Source organism: Rhinatrema bivittatum, chromosome 8 (genome assembly GCF_901001135.1).
Source record: "Rhinatrema bivittatum chromosome 8, aRhiBiv1.1, whole genome shotgun sequence".
Lineage (NCBI taxonomy): Eukaryota > Metazoa > Chordata > Amphibia > Gymnophiona > Rhinatrematidae > Rhinatrema > Rhinatrema bivittatum.
In genome coordinates, this window is record NC_042622.1 from 134,874,565 (window position 1) to 134,890,910 (window position 16,346).

The window sequence follows — 16,346 nt, forward strand, 5'->3', positions numbered from 1 at the left end:
TTATACTGATAACTATATTTGCCTGTTTAAGTACAGTTTATACAATATATATATATAGTCTGCTGACACATTCTCTAATGAGAATAGAGGACTGAGTTCAGCTGGGTATTATGAGAATTTGTATTATTGTGATCGTCTTATTTTGTAATCATACATTATATTATGAATTGTATTTTCAAAATTAAATTCCTGTGCATATTTTCCCCTCCTTTGACCTAACCCTGTCCCTTTTTTCCCCATGGGTAAATTTACTTTTAGTGTGAGCAGCATGCTTACTTCTACCTGCGGTGAGGGGTCCTTAGTTTGCAAAGGTCCTTCACCTATTTATCTGCATAAACTTTTGAAAAATATCCTCTATGTAGATAACATACAATGTGATATGTGCTACTCATCTTTGAATAACCTTTTGGTTTTTTTTGTCTTATTCAATCTTGTGATGTATGACAACTAATTATGAGTGTATCATTGTAACCCGCCCAAACTTTGGTGGGCATGGGATATAAATTATTTTAAATAAATAAAATACATTATTAGGCATACAATGAAGCTGGGTGGCTTGCTTTCCAACTTCCTTTTATGTCCCTTATCAATAAGGAAAAAAACAGTAAGTTTGCAAACCGTAAATGGTGTTTTGCATAGATCGCTGGATGAATTAGCCATTACATGTGAGTAACATCATCCAGCGGCACCAAACAGACTTACCTCTCCAAGCTATTAGAACATGAGTAGGAGTTCTTCACATGGTGTTGCCTCGTGATCCTCCTCAATCTATAACAGAGATAATTCTACTTAGATAGTTGACTCTGCAGGGAGATGGGTGGGCATTCCATGGCTAATTCATCCTGCTATCTACGGAAAAGGCCATTTACGGTATGCAACCTTGCTTTTTCTGTCAGTAAGCAGGCTGAATTAACCATTACGTATGGGGAGTCTTAAACTGAGGGTTGCAGCGGAGCATTTATTGAATAAGCAACCTGGACCCCACTGAGGAGAGCAGACTACTGTGAGAACAAGTTTCGCAAAACTGCTTGGCCGAATATTACTGACAGTCCTTGACAGGTTGCCCAGACAGTAACGGGATGTAAAGTTATGAACTGATGATGAGGTGGCAGCTTTGCAAATGTCTTCGAGAAGCACTTCTTGGAGATGGCAACAGAAAAAAACATAGCTCTCATTTAATGGCTTTCATGGAGTCAGTGACCTACAATGCTGCTAAGATGTAGCAGTATTGAATGCATTCAGCTATCCAGCTGGACAAAGTACTCTTGGCAACTAGTACACCTAGTCTGTTAGTCATATGATAACAAAGAGCTGATAAGATTGGTGATGAACTCAGCCACATTTCTTGTAATAAGCTAATGCTTCATAAGAACATAAGAAATTGCCATGCTGGGTCAGACCAAGGGTCCATCAAGCCCAGCATCCTGTTTCCAACAGAGGCCAAAACCAGGCCACAAGAACCTGGCAATTACCCAAACACTAAGAAGCAATTGCTTCTTTACAGTCTAAGGCAGTGATTCTCAACCAATGTATCGCCAAGCACCAGCTGGTGTGTCGCGGCTCCTGGTGTCCCACAGCCCCAGTTATACTTCCCTTTACCTTTTTCCTGCCCCCGTGGACCAATGGGAAACCTCCTCCCTTCTTCTTGCCAGTGGGAGGAGGAAGCATCTGATTGGCTGATGGGGCAAAAAGAAGGGGGGTATCTCATAGCCCGGGGGTGGGGTGGTTTGAGGGGGGCTGGGAGGAATGACAGTGTCCAGGCCCTTGGCGGTGAAGAAGCCCGACCCTGTGCCCGCTACAGGCTAGAAATGCTGAAATTAAACACAGCAGCGAGCCACAAAGAAAAGAGGCCAGTCGCACCAGGAACCGCGATAGAGTAGGGATTCCCCAAAGCGGCAGTGAGTCGCAAGCACGAAGAGGCCGGTTACTCCAGGGATTCTCTCTTCCCCCCCCCCCCCCCCGCTGATGCAACAATGAGCGCGGCATAACTGCGTTTAATGTAAAAGTGGCGCTCAGCCATGCTGATTACAGATGGGGCAATTGGAGCTCCCAGCGGCCGTAAAAGCAAGCAAATGGGGGGCCGCGGGAGCCTAGGGATATCCCGACAGCCAGAAGAAAGACTTGAGGGTTGTGGCATATTTTTCTAAAATAAATGTTTGCTTCTTCAGTGCGGCTAAGAAGGCAGTGGCATCACTGGCAAATCTGCCATTGAGAAATTAATGGGGAGCACAGCATTGGGGCTCTAAGCAAAGTGTGTGTGAGAGAGAGACACTGGGCAGGGAGGTAACTGGGGTGAGTGTGAGAGAAACTGGGCAGGGAGGTGACTGGGGTATGTGTGAGAGACAGAGATTGGGCAGGGAGGTGACTGGGGTATGTGTGAGAGACAGAGATTGGGCAGGGAGGTGACTGGGGTATGTGTGAGAGACAGAGATTGGGCAGGGAGGTGACTGGGGTATGTGTGAGAGACAGAGATTGGGCAGGGAGGTGACTGGGGTATGTGTGAGAGACAGAGATTGGGCAGGGAGGTGACTGGGGGTGTGTGAGAGAGAGAGACTGGGCATGGAAGTGACTGGGTTGTGTGTGAGAGAGAGAGACTGGGCAGGGAAGTGACTGGGGGGTGTGTGTGAGAGAGAGAGACTGGGCAGGGAAGTGACTGGGCTGTGTGTGAGAGAGAGAGACGGCAGGGAAGTGACTGGGTTGTGTGTGAGAGACAGGAATTGGGCAGGGAGGTGACTGGGGTGTGTGTGAGAGACAGAGACTGGGCAGGGAGGTGACTAGTGTGGTCATAGGGTTTAATTGGGGGGGGGGGGGGGTGTCTGACTGACTTACTTGCTTGTGGGCCCTAAAGAAGAGGACTGTGAGGACAGAGCTGCAGCTGCTGCTGCTCCTGGTATGTGTTTTCATGGGAAAAGAGTAGGAGATTTGCTGGAGAGGGTAAGTAAAGGTGGCATTTTAAGTTTATTTTTCTTGATTGACTGCCATTTTAATTGAGTGTTATGTGATGTGACTGCTGTTTTGAAATATTTTATTGATATTTGAACAATTTTTAAATAATTTTTATGAGTTTTTTAATTGTTTGACGTTATTCTGTTCATCAGCTGTTTTGAAATATTTATTAATATAGTTTTACAGTTATTTCTGTGTGGGGATCTATAGTAGCTTAGCTTATTCTGTTTTCCTAATAGGAGGTGTATTAGTGTTTAGGACCTGATTTAATATTTGTAGTCTTGCCTTTTCATAGATAGGGTTGTTATGTGTTCCATAATGCAGGTGTAACTTTGTGCAGATTAGTTTCTACGCATTATTGCAGATCCTGGGACTGTGTTAAGTGCTATATTTCTCTTTCCATTTCTTCAGGTGTGTACTGCATGTAGAGTGGCTTTTTTTTGTTTTCCATTCCAGTTTTTCTCCATATTTATAATGTGTGGTCTTTCTGTATTTGGTGAAGGTCGGTTCTGTGTGTGTGCCCTAGGTGAAGTATTTTACTAGCATGTAGGCAATTGTATCATAGAAACATAGAAGTGACGGCAGAAGAAGACCAATGGCCCATCCAGTCTGCCCAGCAAGCTACGCAGTTTATCCATTTTTTCCCCCCCTTTTTACTCCCTCCCACCCGTCTCTATTGGCTTCCAGCACCCTCCGGCCCCAATTCCCTTCCACCCCTCCACCAATGCAGAGAGCAGCGCCATCCTAGTGAACATCCAGCTCAATCAGGGGTAGCAACCGCCGCAACCAGCAGGCCACACCCCTGCCCCTTACCCACCCCTGTTTTGTTTGCTTGTTTGTTTTTTTTTTTTTTGAGATGGCAGCCCTCCATCCTTCCGCTCCGTGAAGGTGGAACACCAACCACTGGCCACTGGCATCCCGCTCCGTGAATGCCTCAGTGGCTCCTGCCGCTCCGTGCAGTGTTTGCTGCCTCCTCTCTATTTATGCCCACTAGACTTGATGGATCCACAGTGTTTATCCCACGCCCCTTTGAAGTCCTTCACAGTTTTAGACTTCACCACTTCCTCCGGAAGGGCATTCCAGGCATCCACCACCCTTTCCGTGAAGAAATACTTCCTGACATTGGTTCTTAGTCTTCCTCCCCGGAGCCTCAGCTCATGACCTCTGGTTCTGCTGATTTGTTTCCTACGGAAAAGGTTTGTCGTTGTCTTATTTGTTGTGTTTTCTCAATAGGATATGCATTAGTGGTAAATTATTGCCTTTTCATAAGGAGGGCTATTGTGCCTGGTAGTAAAGGGAGTTTGTTTTGCTTTTACTGAGATGTCATCAGAACCAGAATCTTTTTTTTGCATGATGAGTTTTATGGGTAATGCCCTAGTTCTGCTCTGCAACCATTGTTAGGGGTCAAGGGGGTTCTCGTGGATGCAGAGTGTATGTTTACATATAGCCCCATGATGGTCATATGTTCAGTGTCATGCATGTGAGAACCATGTCAGGTGTGTCCCGGCCAAAGAAAGGTTGAGAACCACTAGTCTCAGGTATGAAGGGTTTTTGTTGTCTCCATGCACATGAGGTCTTGGAAAAAAAAGGTAAGCAATACAATTGATTGATATGAAAAGTGGAGACTACCTTTGGTAGAAACTTTGGGTGAGTAACAAGAGCCTAGCGTTCACTGCCTCCTCTAGCTGAAGTAACCACTATAAGGAACATTACTTCCCATGTCAAGAATTTTAGGAAAGCTGACTCTGATAGCTCAAAAGAAGGTTTCATCAGTTGAGAAAAGACAACATTTAAGTCTCTTGGAATTGGCAGTTTTTGCACTGAAGACTTGACATGCGATGGATCTTTCATGATTCTAGATATCAGCGGATGAGTAGAAATTTGTCTTTTTTTTCTGATGTGTTGGTGTAAAAGCATACATGAGGCTTATTCCTCAGACCAGTAGGAAAGCATCCTGATTTAGCGTTCTCTTCTGCTCCATGGCAAATACAGCCACTGACGGTAGACCCCATAAGTCAAATGGTCTTTTGGCTACTGCAGTGTGCGTGAAATACTCTGAGGTGATCTACCAGCATATTGGAGATCCCAGGAAGATAGTCTGTAGAACAGCTTAATTCTCAGTTTCCCAATTCAAAATCTTTAGTGCTTCCTGGCAGAGAGGCCATGATCCAGTGCCTCTTTGCTTGTTGATGTAAAACATGGCAACTTGGTTTTCTTTTTGAATCAAGATGCTTTGTTCTTGAAGAAATGTGTAAAGGCTGATAGAGTATATCTTATTACCCTTAACTCCAGTAAGTTGATCTGAAACCAGCTTTCTTCAAGAAAACAGAAGCTCTGGGTTACAAATGACCCTGTGTAGGTGCCCCACCTTTTGAAGAGAAGCTTCTTCCTAGAGAACTGGTGGAGAGGCTGAGGGGTTAACCACCACTTCAATTCTCTATTTGTGATTCTTGTGAGCTGTACTACAGAGGACAGTGATTAAGTTAACTGATCCCATTGAGAGCATAGACCCCATTGAATATAACAGATATGAAGGCAGGTCAGTGGAAGCACATGGGTGACTGTTGCCATATGTCCCAAGAATGCGAGAAGTGCTCTGGCTGTTGAGCTTGGAGAGTAGAGTAGCTTGCATATGAGCGATCTTATGATGTTCGCTCATTCCGAAGACAAAAACACTCTTTATTGTGAGCCTATCCAGGCCCCATTGAACATGAGCCTCTCTGAGAAGAGAGCAGATGTGATTTCTCGAAATTGAGTAGAAATCCTAAGCATTATAAGAGACAAATTGTCTTGTGCAGTGAACGGCATACTTCTTTCCAAGATTTCACTGTGACTAGCCAGTTATCTAGGTAGGGAAAATCTATATTCCCTGATGTGCGGCAACTACTGGGAGGCATTTAGTGAATGTCTTCAGAGCTGCTAACAGATCAAATGAGTACCTTGTATTGGCAATAGGAAGAATCCACCTTAAAGTGAAGATAGTGCCAATGAGAAGAGTGGCTTGATATGTGAGTATAGATATCTTTCAGGTCCAGAGCACACATCCATTTCTCCTTCTGTATGAAAGGGAGAATCGTGCTGAGGGAATTTGTTTTGAATTTCTCTCGTAGTAGATGTTTAAGTCCAGTATAGGTCTCAATCTTCCCAACTTCTTGGGGATGAGGAAGTATTATTGCTAGTTGATGAAGAAGTGATTGGACTTCCAGGTGAAGTTGTGCCAGATGAAACGGATTTAGATTGAGATTCACACAATGTGGAAGAGATGGTATTCAGACTTCATGATCTTGAGAACCCAGACCTTGGTTAATTGACACCATGCTTCTGACAAAGTCTGAATTCTTCCCTCCACTGGAACAGAGGGGTAAGAATTGTTCGGAGGGATCAAAAACTGGGCCCAGGTTTGAATTGGGCTTGCTGCGTGGATATAAGTTGATGGTGTTTCCATTGATGAGGACTGGCTAGAAGTGGCTGATGCTGGGCTGGAACAGGCGGCAGACAGTACTACTGAGAAGAGTGGTAGGGACATCTGTGGAAGTATGATCGTTTATAGGCAAAAGAACATCTCGAGGTAGAAGGCTGCTTGGAGACCGTCAAGAGAGATTGCTCTGCTACATTTTGTTCTTTTATCTGAGCAACTATTTCTCTAATGGGTGGATTTTAAAAGCCCTGCTCGCCGGCGCACCTATTTTGCATAGGTCGCCGGCGCGCGCAGTGCCCCGGGACACGCATAAGTCCCGGGGTTTTTTTTAAAGGGGGCGTGTCGGGGGCGGGGCCGAATGACGCAGTGTTTCGGGGGCGGGACCGGGGGCATGGCGCCGGCCCGGGGGCGTGGTCCAGGCCTCTGGACCAGCCTCCGGGTCGGATGATGGCGCGCCAGCAGTTCGCTGGCGCGCGTAGATTTACGTCTGCTTTTTTTTTAAATCTACCCCTAAGCATTTTGCCAAAAGATTGTCTCCCTAACAAGAAAGATCTTGGACATCTTCATGTATGCTGCTTGCCCTAAGCCATATCAAACATCAAACCCCAACTGAGGCTGATGAGATATGTGAAATGGAGTTGAATGACTTATAAACAGAGTGGAGAAGGTGACATTTGCTGTGTTCTGCATCCAAAAATGCCTGGGATAATAAGTACCAGCAACGGTAGGCTATAGAAAAGGCTTTAACTTCTGCATGCCGTTGTGGAGGTATTGCACCATATAAAAGTTTTGGATAATTCAAGCGGTAAGCATGGCACTATGAAAGATTTTCTTGCCAAAGTTGTCAAATAGCCTATGCTCTTTTCCTGAGGTAAATTGAAGTGAATCCGTTTCTCTCTCACTTTTTTTCATAGCAAATTCATCCACCACAGAATGGTGTGGAAGCTGAACAATGCCAAACCCTAGAGATTTCTGGACCCTGTATTTCAGGTCAAGCTTCCTAGCTGTAGGGATGCCTGAAATCATTGTTTCCTGCATTATCATTTGTAATAAGATGAGGATATTGTGAACTAGAAGGGTAGCTGGTTCTGACAGGATATCTAATATCTGAAGAAGATCAAGGATTCCAAGTGGGAGTCCTTGTCTTTACAGACATGGATGCCAAGACTCACTCCCATCTTTTCCACAAATTTGGAATAGGTCAGGTCTGCTAGGACAAGGTGTGGTATGGGATATCCAGAAGTGGGTCAGTATACCTATAGGGGCGGATTTTAAGAGCCCTGCTCGCCAGTGAGCCTATTTTACATAGGCCTACCGGCGCGCGCAGAGCCCCGGGACTCGCGTAAGTCCCGGGGTTTTCTGAGGGGGGCGTGTCTGGGGGGCGGGCCCGAACCGCGCGGCATTTTCGGGGCGTGTCGGGAGCGTTCCGGGGGCGGGCCCGGGGGCGTGGCCGCGCCCTCCGGACCCGCCCCCAGGTCGCGTCCTGGCGCGCTAGCGGCCCACTGGCGCGCAGGGATTTACGTCTCCCTCCGGGAGGCGTAAATCCCCCGACAAAGGTAAGGGGGGGTTTAGACAGGGCCGGGCGGGTAGGTTAGGTAGGGGAAGGGAGGGGAAGGTGAGGGGAGGGCAAAAGAAAGTTCCCTCCGAGGCCGCTCCGATTTCGGAGCGGCCTCGGAGGGAACGGGGGTAGGCTGCGCGGCTCGGCACGTGCCGGCTATACGAAATTGATAGCCTTGCGCGCGCCGATCCAGGATTTTAGCGGATACGCGCGGCTATGCGCGTATCTACTAAAATCCCGCGTACTTTTGCTTGCGCCTGATGCGCCAGCAAAAGTACGCCAAATTGCGCGGTTTGAAAATCTACCCCATAGTCTTCCTCCAAACCTAATGAATATGGGCTCATTTATCCAGGATTTCAATGATGAAGATGGTACCTCTGGAGATTTTTCAGATTGCCCTTGAGGAAAATTGCCTGTTCCAGCTCTGCTGATTATCTGGACTCCATTGCAATAGTGTGAGATAAGATGAACCCCAAGTTATATGTTCTGATGATGTGTTCAGGCTAAGTGAGCCTGAGACTCTGGTCTCTTAGGGATTGCTGGAGAGGCTGGAAAGTTCCTTGGAGAGGCTGGAAAGTTCCTTGGACACAGAGATAAAGAAACTTTTCACGAACCCTGCAATTTGATCAAGTAATTGATGTTTCCTCTGACCTGGTGTTGGTAATGGAACAACTTCTGAAGAGGCCAGAGTAGGTTCCTGCATCTAAATAGGTGGTCATTTTGGAGGTGGGTCAAACAATGGAAGATACCATATCCAGAGTTTCCAAATGCAGACCCTCCATAGGTAACCAGGATGGTAAGAGATTTCTTCTTGTTGGAGGAGGCAGAGATAGTATGACTCCTTCCCCTGCCAATCTAGGATGGACAGCACACAGCTGTGTTGGTAGAGCAGTCTGGTGAGCTTGATGCGTTGATGGCTTCAATGAATTGAAATGCTTGTATGCTTTTGAAAAAAATGATTAAGGTTGTATCAATGGCTCCTTGAGGAGTCATGTCGAGAAAGTACGTGCAACTTGAGGATGCTGTGGTGCCATGTGTCGTCCTACTTTGTATTGTAAGGTCATGTATCAGAGGGCCATGTTATCTGTGCGAGGAAGTCTCAAAGTGCATCAATGAAACACAGGTTGTATGCACCGTGGACATGGATGCATCGAGTCTCTGGTGCATCTGTGTATCATGTGTTGGTGTATCGGGCGCTTTGACGCATCATGCATCGGGTGCGTCGATGCATTTTGCATCATCAATGCCAATATTGGTCCCTACACTGGTACCGATGCACTGCGCTTCAAGCACTTGTGCTTCATCAGTATAGGCTCCAATGCCACTCTGGAAAAATTTACTCAGCTGCTCAATCTTGATGGCCATATGCGTCGGGTGCAGGGTAATCTGTCCAAAATGGTAACAGTTGCTTTGGTCATGTACCAGCCAGGGGCTTTGACAGCACAGCTCATAATCATCCGTGAGTGACATTACCTTACCACAGATTTTGAATGTGCTCACTGTAGACTTTTTCTTTCCCAAACATGTTCTGAGGAGGCAAGGCCTATGAAAGATTTTTCCCTTTCGCTCTCTCTTTTTTTTTTTTTTTTTTTTTTAAATAGCACTGAAAAGTGCTGTTGTAGATGTTGCAGAGGTAGTGAGGCAACTAGAATTAATAAAAAAAAAAAATATATCAAATTTAAGAGTTTACAGAAAAATATGAGGAGAGACTGAGTACATATTCCTGCCATGCTAGGACAAAAAGAGAGCAATATTCAGCCACTGAGTAGCTCGCTAGTTAGCTGGTGGGGAGGCATTTCTGGGAGGAGCGGATAAACATATATGGCTAACTAGCAGGGTACATTCAGTTGCACAGTCACGCCACTGAATATACCTGGCTCTCTTAAAGGTAGCTGGATATGTTTATCTCGAAATTGAAAATGATGTATCAATAAATAAGTACTTCATGCAACATCATAGATACAAGCTGAACCAGGAAAGAATTTTTTGAGGTGAAGAGAATGTGATACCTCATATAACAATGGGCCTCTCAATATTTGTCATGATCTCATGACATGAGATCATGTCATAGCGATATTACGGGACAGACTTTAGAAATACATCGTACCAAAGTTGTACCCCTGAAGAAGCCCACGAAACATGGATCGTGTCGGGTCAGGCCGGTGTTCGAAAAAAGCTGTCACCATTCTATGCTACGTAAAATAAGTGTCCTGTTTCTATAAACAATTATTATAAAAAAAAGGAAAAAAGAAAAAAATGTATAATCTAGAATGTAGATACCAATGATTATAAAGGTCAATCGCGTTAAACCAGTCTTTTAATATACTGGTTAACGGCGGGTACGTTTGACACATTTGAGTGCACTCTGACAAATATTGAGAGGCCCATTGTTATATGAGGTATCACATTCTCTTCACCTCAAAAAATTCTTTCCTGGTTCTACTTGGATATGTTTATCTGGCTAACTTTAGAACAGGTCAATGGCACAACCAGAGTTAGCCGCATAAGTTAACCGGCTAACTCTGAATATTTGAATTAGCTGGCTAACTTATGCGGCTAACTCTGCTCCTCCCCAAAATGCCTCCTGCCTGCTCCCAAAATGCTCCCCAAATTATGCGGCTAAATTCTAGCTGGATAAGTCTCTCAATATGCCGGTTTTGCCATTTAGTTGGGTAACTTTTCAGTTATCTGTCTAAAGTGCTTTTGAATATAGACTTCAAAATGACTGAGGAGGCTCATGAGGTAACGCCTGCACATGCTTAGTAGAGCTCAAAGTCCTTTTGGTGCTGCCAGATGACTTCACCTACATATATTGGCTAATTCACTTGCTTAGCATTGGAAAAATCATAAAATGGGATATACTTGACTTGCACATGTGATATTTAAAGTAGTCTACTAAGTAAAGCATGCCTTGCAAGTTGTCCTAGAATAACCAGATTTTCTCAGTTATCCAGAATTGTCACATTCTGGCACTATTTTTATATCACTGGATAGTCATTGTGTAGTGGAGCCTAATAGCAGCCATTTTGGTCCTGAATAAAACTGGATTCTTTGCAAGTTCTGAGAACATGTTTATTGCACCATCATCATCTTCAGATGAATTCTGACAACTTTCAAAGGGTCATATACACCACCATCTTTGGATAATTGATTTAATTCAGCTTATTGCTTGCTTAATCATAAAATGCTCTATGTAAGGATGAACAATTAAAAACTACAGTAACATTGTAACAGTTATATTGGTCCAATACAGGAGAATCAATCTAATATTTACCTGATGCTTAGTTCTGTTTATTGCAGTGCTGATATTTGAACATTGTTTGGCTTCTGCGTCTGTATTTGTTTCATTCCAGTATGGTTGGATTGGGAGATGGATTCATCCCAGAAAGCAAACGGTTGGGGCCATGGATTTGGGAGGTGCTTCTACCCAAATTACCTTTGAAACTCAGGAGAAGATTGAGAATCCCGAGGATGAGATGAAACTGCGACTCTATGGGCAGACGTACATCGTGTACACCCATAGCTTCCTCTGCTATGGGAGGGACCAAGTGCTTAAGCGACTGTTTGCCAAAGTGATTAAGGTAGAGCTCTCAATCCTTAGTTCCTTGATTGAGACCCAACTCTGTTTGGTGTTTCAAGTGGCACACCTGGCTGCATGACTCTGTGTTCACATCATTAGCTGGCTACTGCTCTTCAGACTGGCACTATGATTGGCCCACAGAAAGAACACTTGGGAATCCAGAAGAACAGTGCCACAAGGTAGTGGCAGGAGCTAGGAGGGAGTTGAACTAGTAGAAAAGAGTTGGTGATTATGCTGCTGTTCAGATCAGTGAGACCTCACCTAGAATATTGTATCCAATTCTGGAGGCCTTACCTATGGAAGTATAATAGATAAAAGTGAGCTGACCCATAGAGAAGCTATCAAAATGAGGGCAGGTCTGCATTAGAAGCCCTATGAGATGAGACTTCGAAATCTAAACATGTATTCACTAGTAAAGAGGTGAGACAAGGGAAATATGTTAGAGACATTTAAATACCTGAAAGGTTTTAATGCATGAGAAGCAAACCTGTTTAAGGGAAAGGATGTTCTAGAACAATGGGTCATAGTGTGAGGTTTGAAGGGATAGACTAAGCAGACATGTCAGAAAATATTTTTTCATGAAGAAGTTGGAATGCCCTTCTGGGGTGGGTGGTGGTGGCTAAAATAGTAACAACATTTTGAGAGGACATAGGATAAGCACAGAGGATCCTTTAGTTGTTAAAAATGTAGAGAGCAAAAACCATGACCCAGTGGCACTTATTTAAGTGTTCACAGCATTGCACTTACCTGATTCAGTAATAGGTTTTGGGACTGCCAGAAATTTGTGGCAAAGAGGTAAATATGAAATGTTAGAAATCATAATGGAAATGCAGGTAACCATGAGGCCAGGTTTGTCTAAGCAGGCTATAATGGTAGAATCTAGAAACAACTAGAAGTCCTAGTGGAAATGCAGGTGCTCACATAGCCAGATCTGTCTGGCAAGCTATGCGAGGGACCTGGGAGGCTCACTGTTGGTAACTATTTTGATTATACTGTGATAATAGTGTTAAGCTAGTGGTGTGTCTGGCAGGCTGCAAATGTGTAATAACTAGAAGTCCTAGCAGAAACACAGGTGCTCATGTTACCGGATCGGTTTGGCAGGCTAGGTAGGGGATCTAGGAGGGGATCTAGGCAACTCCCACACTAGTATTGCTGTCTGTTTAGATTATTACAGAGCATTGTCGATAGGCATGAGAAAGGTGGGTGGAAGGGAATAGAATGTATATTCTTGTATCCTCTTCTACCCAAAAGTAAGTACAAAGAAGAAAGAGAAAAAGACTCTCCTGGATAAAGAGAAATCTTGCAGGTGGTCACACTTGGTAGCTGGCAGCTGGGAAGTATCCATAGCAGTGTAGATAGGATAACTGGGAAGACTGGATAGGCCAGATGGTCTTATTCTTTTGATTTACTATATTACTAGGATAAAGTAGTATGAGTACCATGTTAGTCTACTTGAATGCACAGAAAAGACGTTAACAACTAGAAATAAAAATTTAAAAAAAGGTGATACTTTTTTATTGGATTAATTTAATACATCTATTTGGTCCAATAAAAAAGTATCACCTTAGTTTTTTGTTTCTAGTTGTTCTTTATTTTCATATGTTACTATAAGATGGCTAAGAAGAGGAGGAAGGGAGAAGAGAAATTGATTTGTCAGTGAGAAGACAAGAGAAGGAAAAGCTGAGGATGCAAGACCAGACAAATTAACTAAAAATGTTTATGCCTCTTTTTTTTCACTGACAGGCAGGAGGCAGTGCACTGGCAATATCCAACCCATGCTGGCCAAGAGGATATTCAAAGCAAATCTCTTTGAGTGATGTCTATGAGTCTCCTTGCACAATCAACGAGAAACCCAACCAGTATAACCTTTCCACAACCATCACCATGAATGGAACTGGTGACAGTGATCTGTGCAGGACTCATGTAAACAGTCTCTTCGAGTTCAATACATGCCCCTTCAGCAAGTGCTCGTTTGATAACGTGTCCCAGCCCAGTGTCAAGGGAAACTTCATTGTAAGTGTTTCAAGGGGGTCTAAATTATTAAAGGGTACAGGAACTCTCCCCCACCTTCAACCCAATGCCCCAACTGAAAATCCTGTGCCCTGTCATGTGGCTAACAAATAAGTATACTCTGGGGAGGAGGCAAGGCCCAGCACGCTGCATTTGCTATAATGCTAAAATGGCCGTCTATGACCATGTAGGACTTAAGGTGTCTCTTTAGCCTTGTATTCCACAGAGCACAGAACTTAAAAATAAAGTAAAAATAAAATGCTGGACAGATTAATCCGAAAATTGCTTAAAAATAAAGAGACACTGAGGTCATCCTGTCCTCAGACAGGATCCACTCTCTCAGTCATGATACAAGTACGCTGGATCCTGTCTGACGCATGTGAAAGGCTAGCAGAGAGATGTAATAAATCCGGGAGCTGCACAGATGGCAATTTATGTGTCTAATGCTTGGGGCATAGGCATAGTTTTGACTCCTTAATTTTAAGGAGCAAAGGGTAGGGAGGTCATTAGGGAGAGGGAGGGTGAACATTTTTCCTCTCCCTCCCCCAGCTCATATTGTTCATAACAGCACTAATTCCCAGGACTCAACAGCAACGACCTAACCTATAAAAAGACAGCACTGAAACAGCACACCAGGCCCTATGGAGAAAGCACAAGCAGCTGGTTGGCTATAAAAACCTACACACCAGCAGTGTCCTTCACTTTAGTCACACATGCAGATCACAGCAAATACATATAAGGTACCATAAACTTAGAACTAGAAATGCACAGACAAAAATAGGGATCCCCAAGAAGCCAGACTGCATGCAGTCCAGCACTGGAGAAACAGAGACAAAACTGGATTTCCTCCTGTACCGAGAGCTGTAAGGAAAGATAACTTTGGGAATGGGTATCTCCACTAACATATTCCAATCCCTAAACTGAAAATAAAATGGTGGTTTTTCTACTTCTGTTTGCTGGATATTTTGGATCCTTATATAGTAACCACCTTCAACAAGAAGAACAGGAGGAACTCCCCCCCCAATATAACATCTCCCCTCCCCACACACCCACAAACACTTAGAATGATGAGAGCTGAGCAGCCTTCATCCAGCTCTCCTCCCCCTCGGCTACAACATACTGTTTTGGGCGAAAGGGGGCAGTAGCATATGGTGGCCAAGGGGGAGGGAGGCAAGATCAAGACTTTTGAACAGAGAGCCTAGATTCAGTCTCTTTTCTCCCACCGTATCCTGGTACCCCCCCTTACCCAGGCCTTGATCCAGTGCCTCTCCCTCTTGGCCATTATACGCACTCGGTTTCTCTCTTCACCCCAGTCCTATCAGTCCACCCACCAGTTTCTCTTTTTCCCTCCCCAGCTCCATCAGTTTCTCTCATACCTCCCCTCCCCCCCCCCCCCCCCCCCCCCACACACACACACAGCTCCTTTAGCTTCACTTTTTCTCCCTCACCTTTCTGCCACAAGTATCTGCTGTCCATTGCAGCTCCCAGGCCACCCCCAGCATCTGCCACCCTGCTGCTCCTATTGGTTTCTGCCAGTGTTGAGCGTACTCGAAACACTGGGCGGAGCGTCCTATACGCTGATCTCCTTCGCTGCAAGAAAGTTGTCGTAGGACCAGCAGTGTGGATTCCTGCTGCTCTTTTGTGGGTCCAGGACTGAGGCATGAGGCCTACAGAGTGGTGGGCTCAGTCTGTTACATTTAGAGTTTGGGTCCGTCCCCCCCCCCATCCCCCTGCCAAACTATAACCTTTAGAGGAAGGGGTGTTAGGATTTGGAGGGGGGGGGAACCTGGATCTTAGTTGAGATTTTTACTTACATTTTTTCTGGACACCATTGGGACATTTGAACATAAACTGTTAACCCAAGTTCAAGAATATGATCATATACCACTAACACAAAAAGAAATAATTACTAGTGTTTTTAGGGTACGTTACTGCTTCTAAGACTGATGCCTTCTATTGTAATAGCAGTTGCTGATGCACCTAGCTAGCCAATTACATAAATATGATATTTTGCTCTGTTAAATCACAGAGAATGCTAAAGGGAATGAGCTAAGTGTGTGTGTGTGTGTGTGTGTGTTTGTGTTTCTGTGTGTCTGTGTGTGAAGGCCCTTTTGATCTAAGATTAGTGGGCACCGTTATGTAACTAGACTGTATTAGCTGAGAGATTGTCCTTCATTTCATACAGGCTCCAGCTACTCTTGGTGACTGGATGGAGTAATAGCAGGTCAGATAGCCAACGTGTTAATTGTCCCTTTATTATTTTGTCCTTCCTTGATCATGTCGCCTCTTTTTGTTTCTCCCAATCAGGCTTTTTCTGCATTTTACTACACTGTAGATTTTATAAAAAACGTGATGAAATTGCCCGTGGCCACGCCTGAAGACCTAGACCATGGTGCTGCTGCCATCTGTAACTCGGACTGGAATCAGGTGAGGCGTCCAGACGGTCGGGTATTCTCTGGCTTTCAGTTAAATGTTTGGGCCACAGGGAAAAGGCTGGGAGTGCTGGTAACCCACCGGACAGCAGCTACATGTTCAGCTATTGGCGTCTTGTCCCTTTTTGCACAGCGAGTTAACATTTCCCACAACATTGGGAAATATGGATTAAGGCGTCCGGGTCCCCTACCTCGTATGTCCTTCAGAGCAGTGTAAAGTTCTAGTAGAAATGTTAACTCTGGGGGAAATTTTGATTCTTTTTATATTTTGATGCTTTTTATTGGTCCAACAATGATCCTTCTGTATTTTTTTTTCTCCCACTTTTCCAAATAATGATTAAGAATAGTCCAATACCTTATGTTTCTGGGTGTTTTTTGTATTTGTATTGAATGTTTTATATA

General features: G+C 44.5%; 1 protein-coding gene across 2 annotated transcripts in view; it reads left to right on the forward strand.

Moving 5' to 3' along the window:
• Positions 1-16,346, forward strand: part of ENTPD2 (ectonucleoside triphosphate diphosphohydrolase 2) — a 178,146-nt gene that overhangs the window by 143,704 nt on the left and 18,096 nt on the right. For both annotated transcript variants that reach the window (XM_029611200.1, XM_029611199.1), the window contains exons 5-7: positions 11,276-11,503; positions 13,246-13,515; positions 15,820-15,939. In XM_029611200.1, coding sequence (XP_029467060.1) covers positions 11,276-11,503; positions 13,246-13,515; positions 15,820-15,939 — 618 coding nt within the window. The remainder of the gene's footprint in view (positions 1-11,275; positions 11,504-13,245; positions 13,516-15,819; positions 15,940-16,346) is intronic.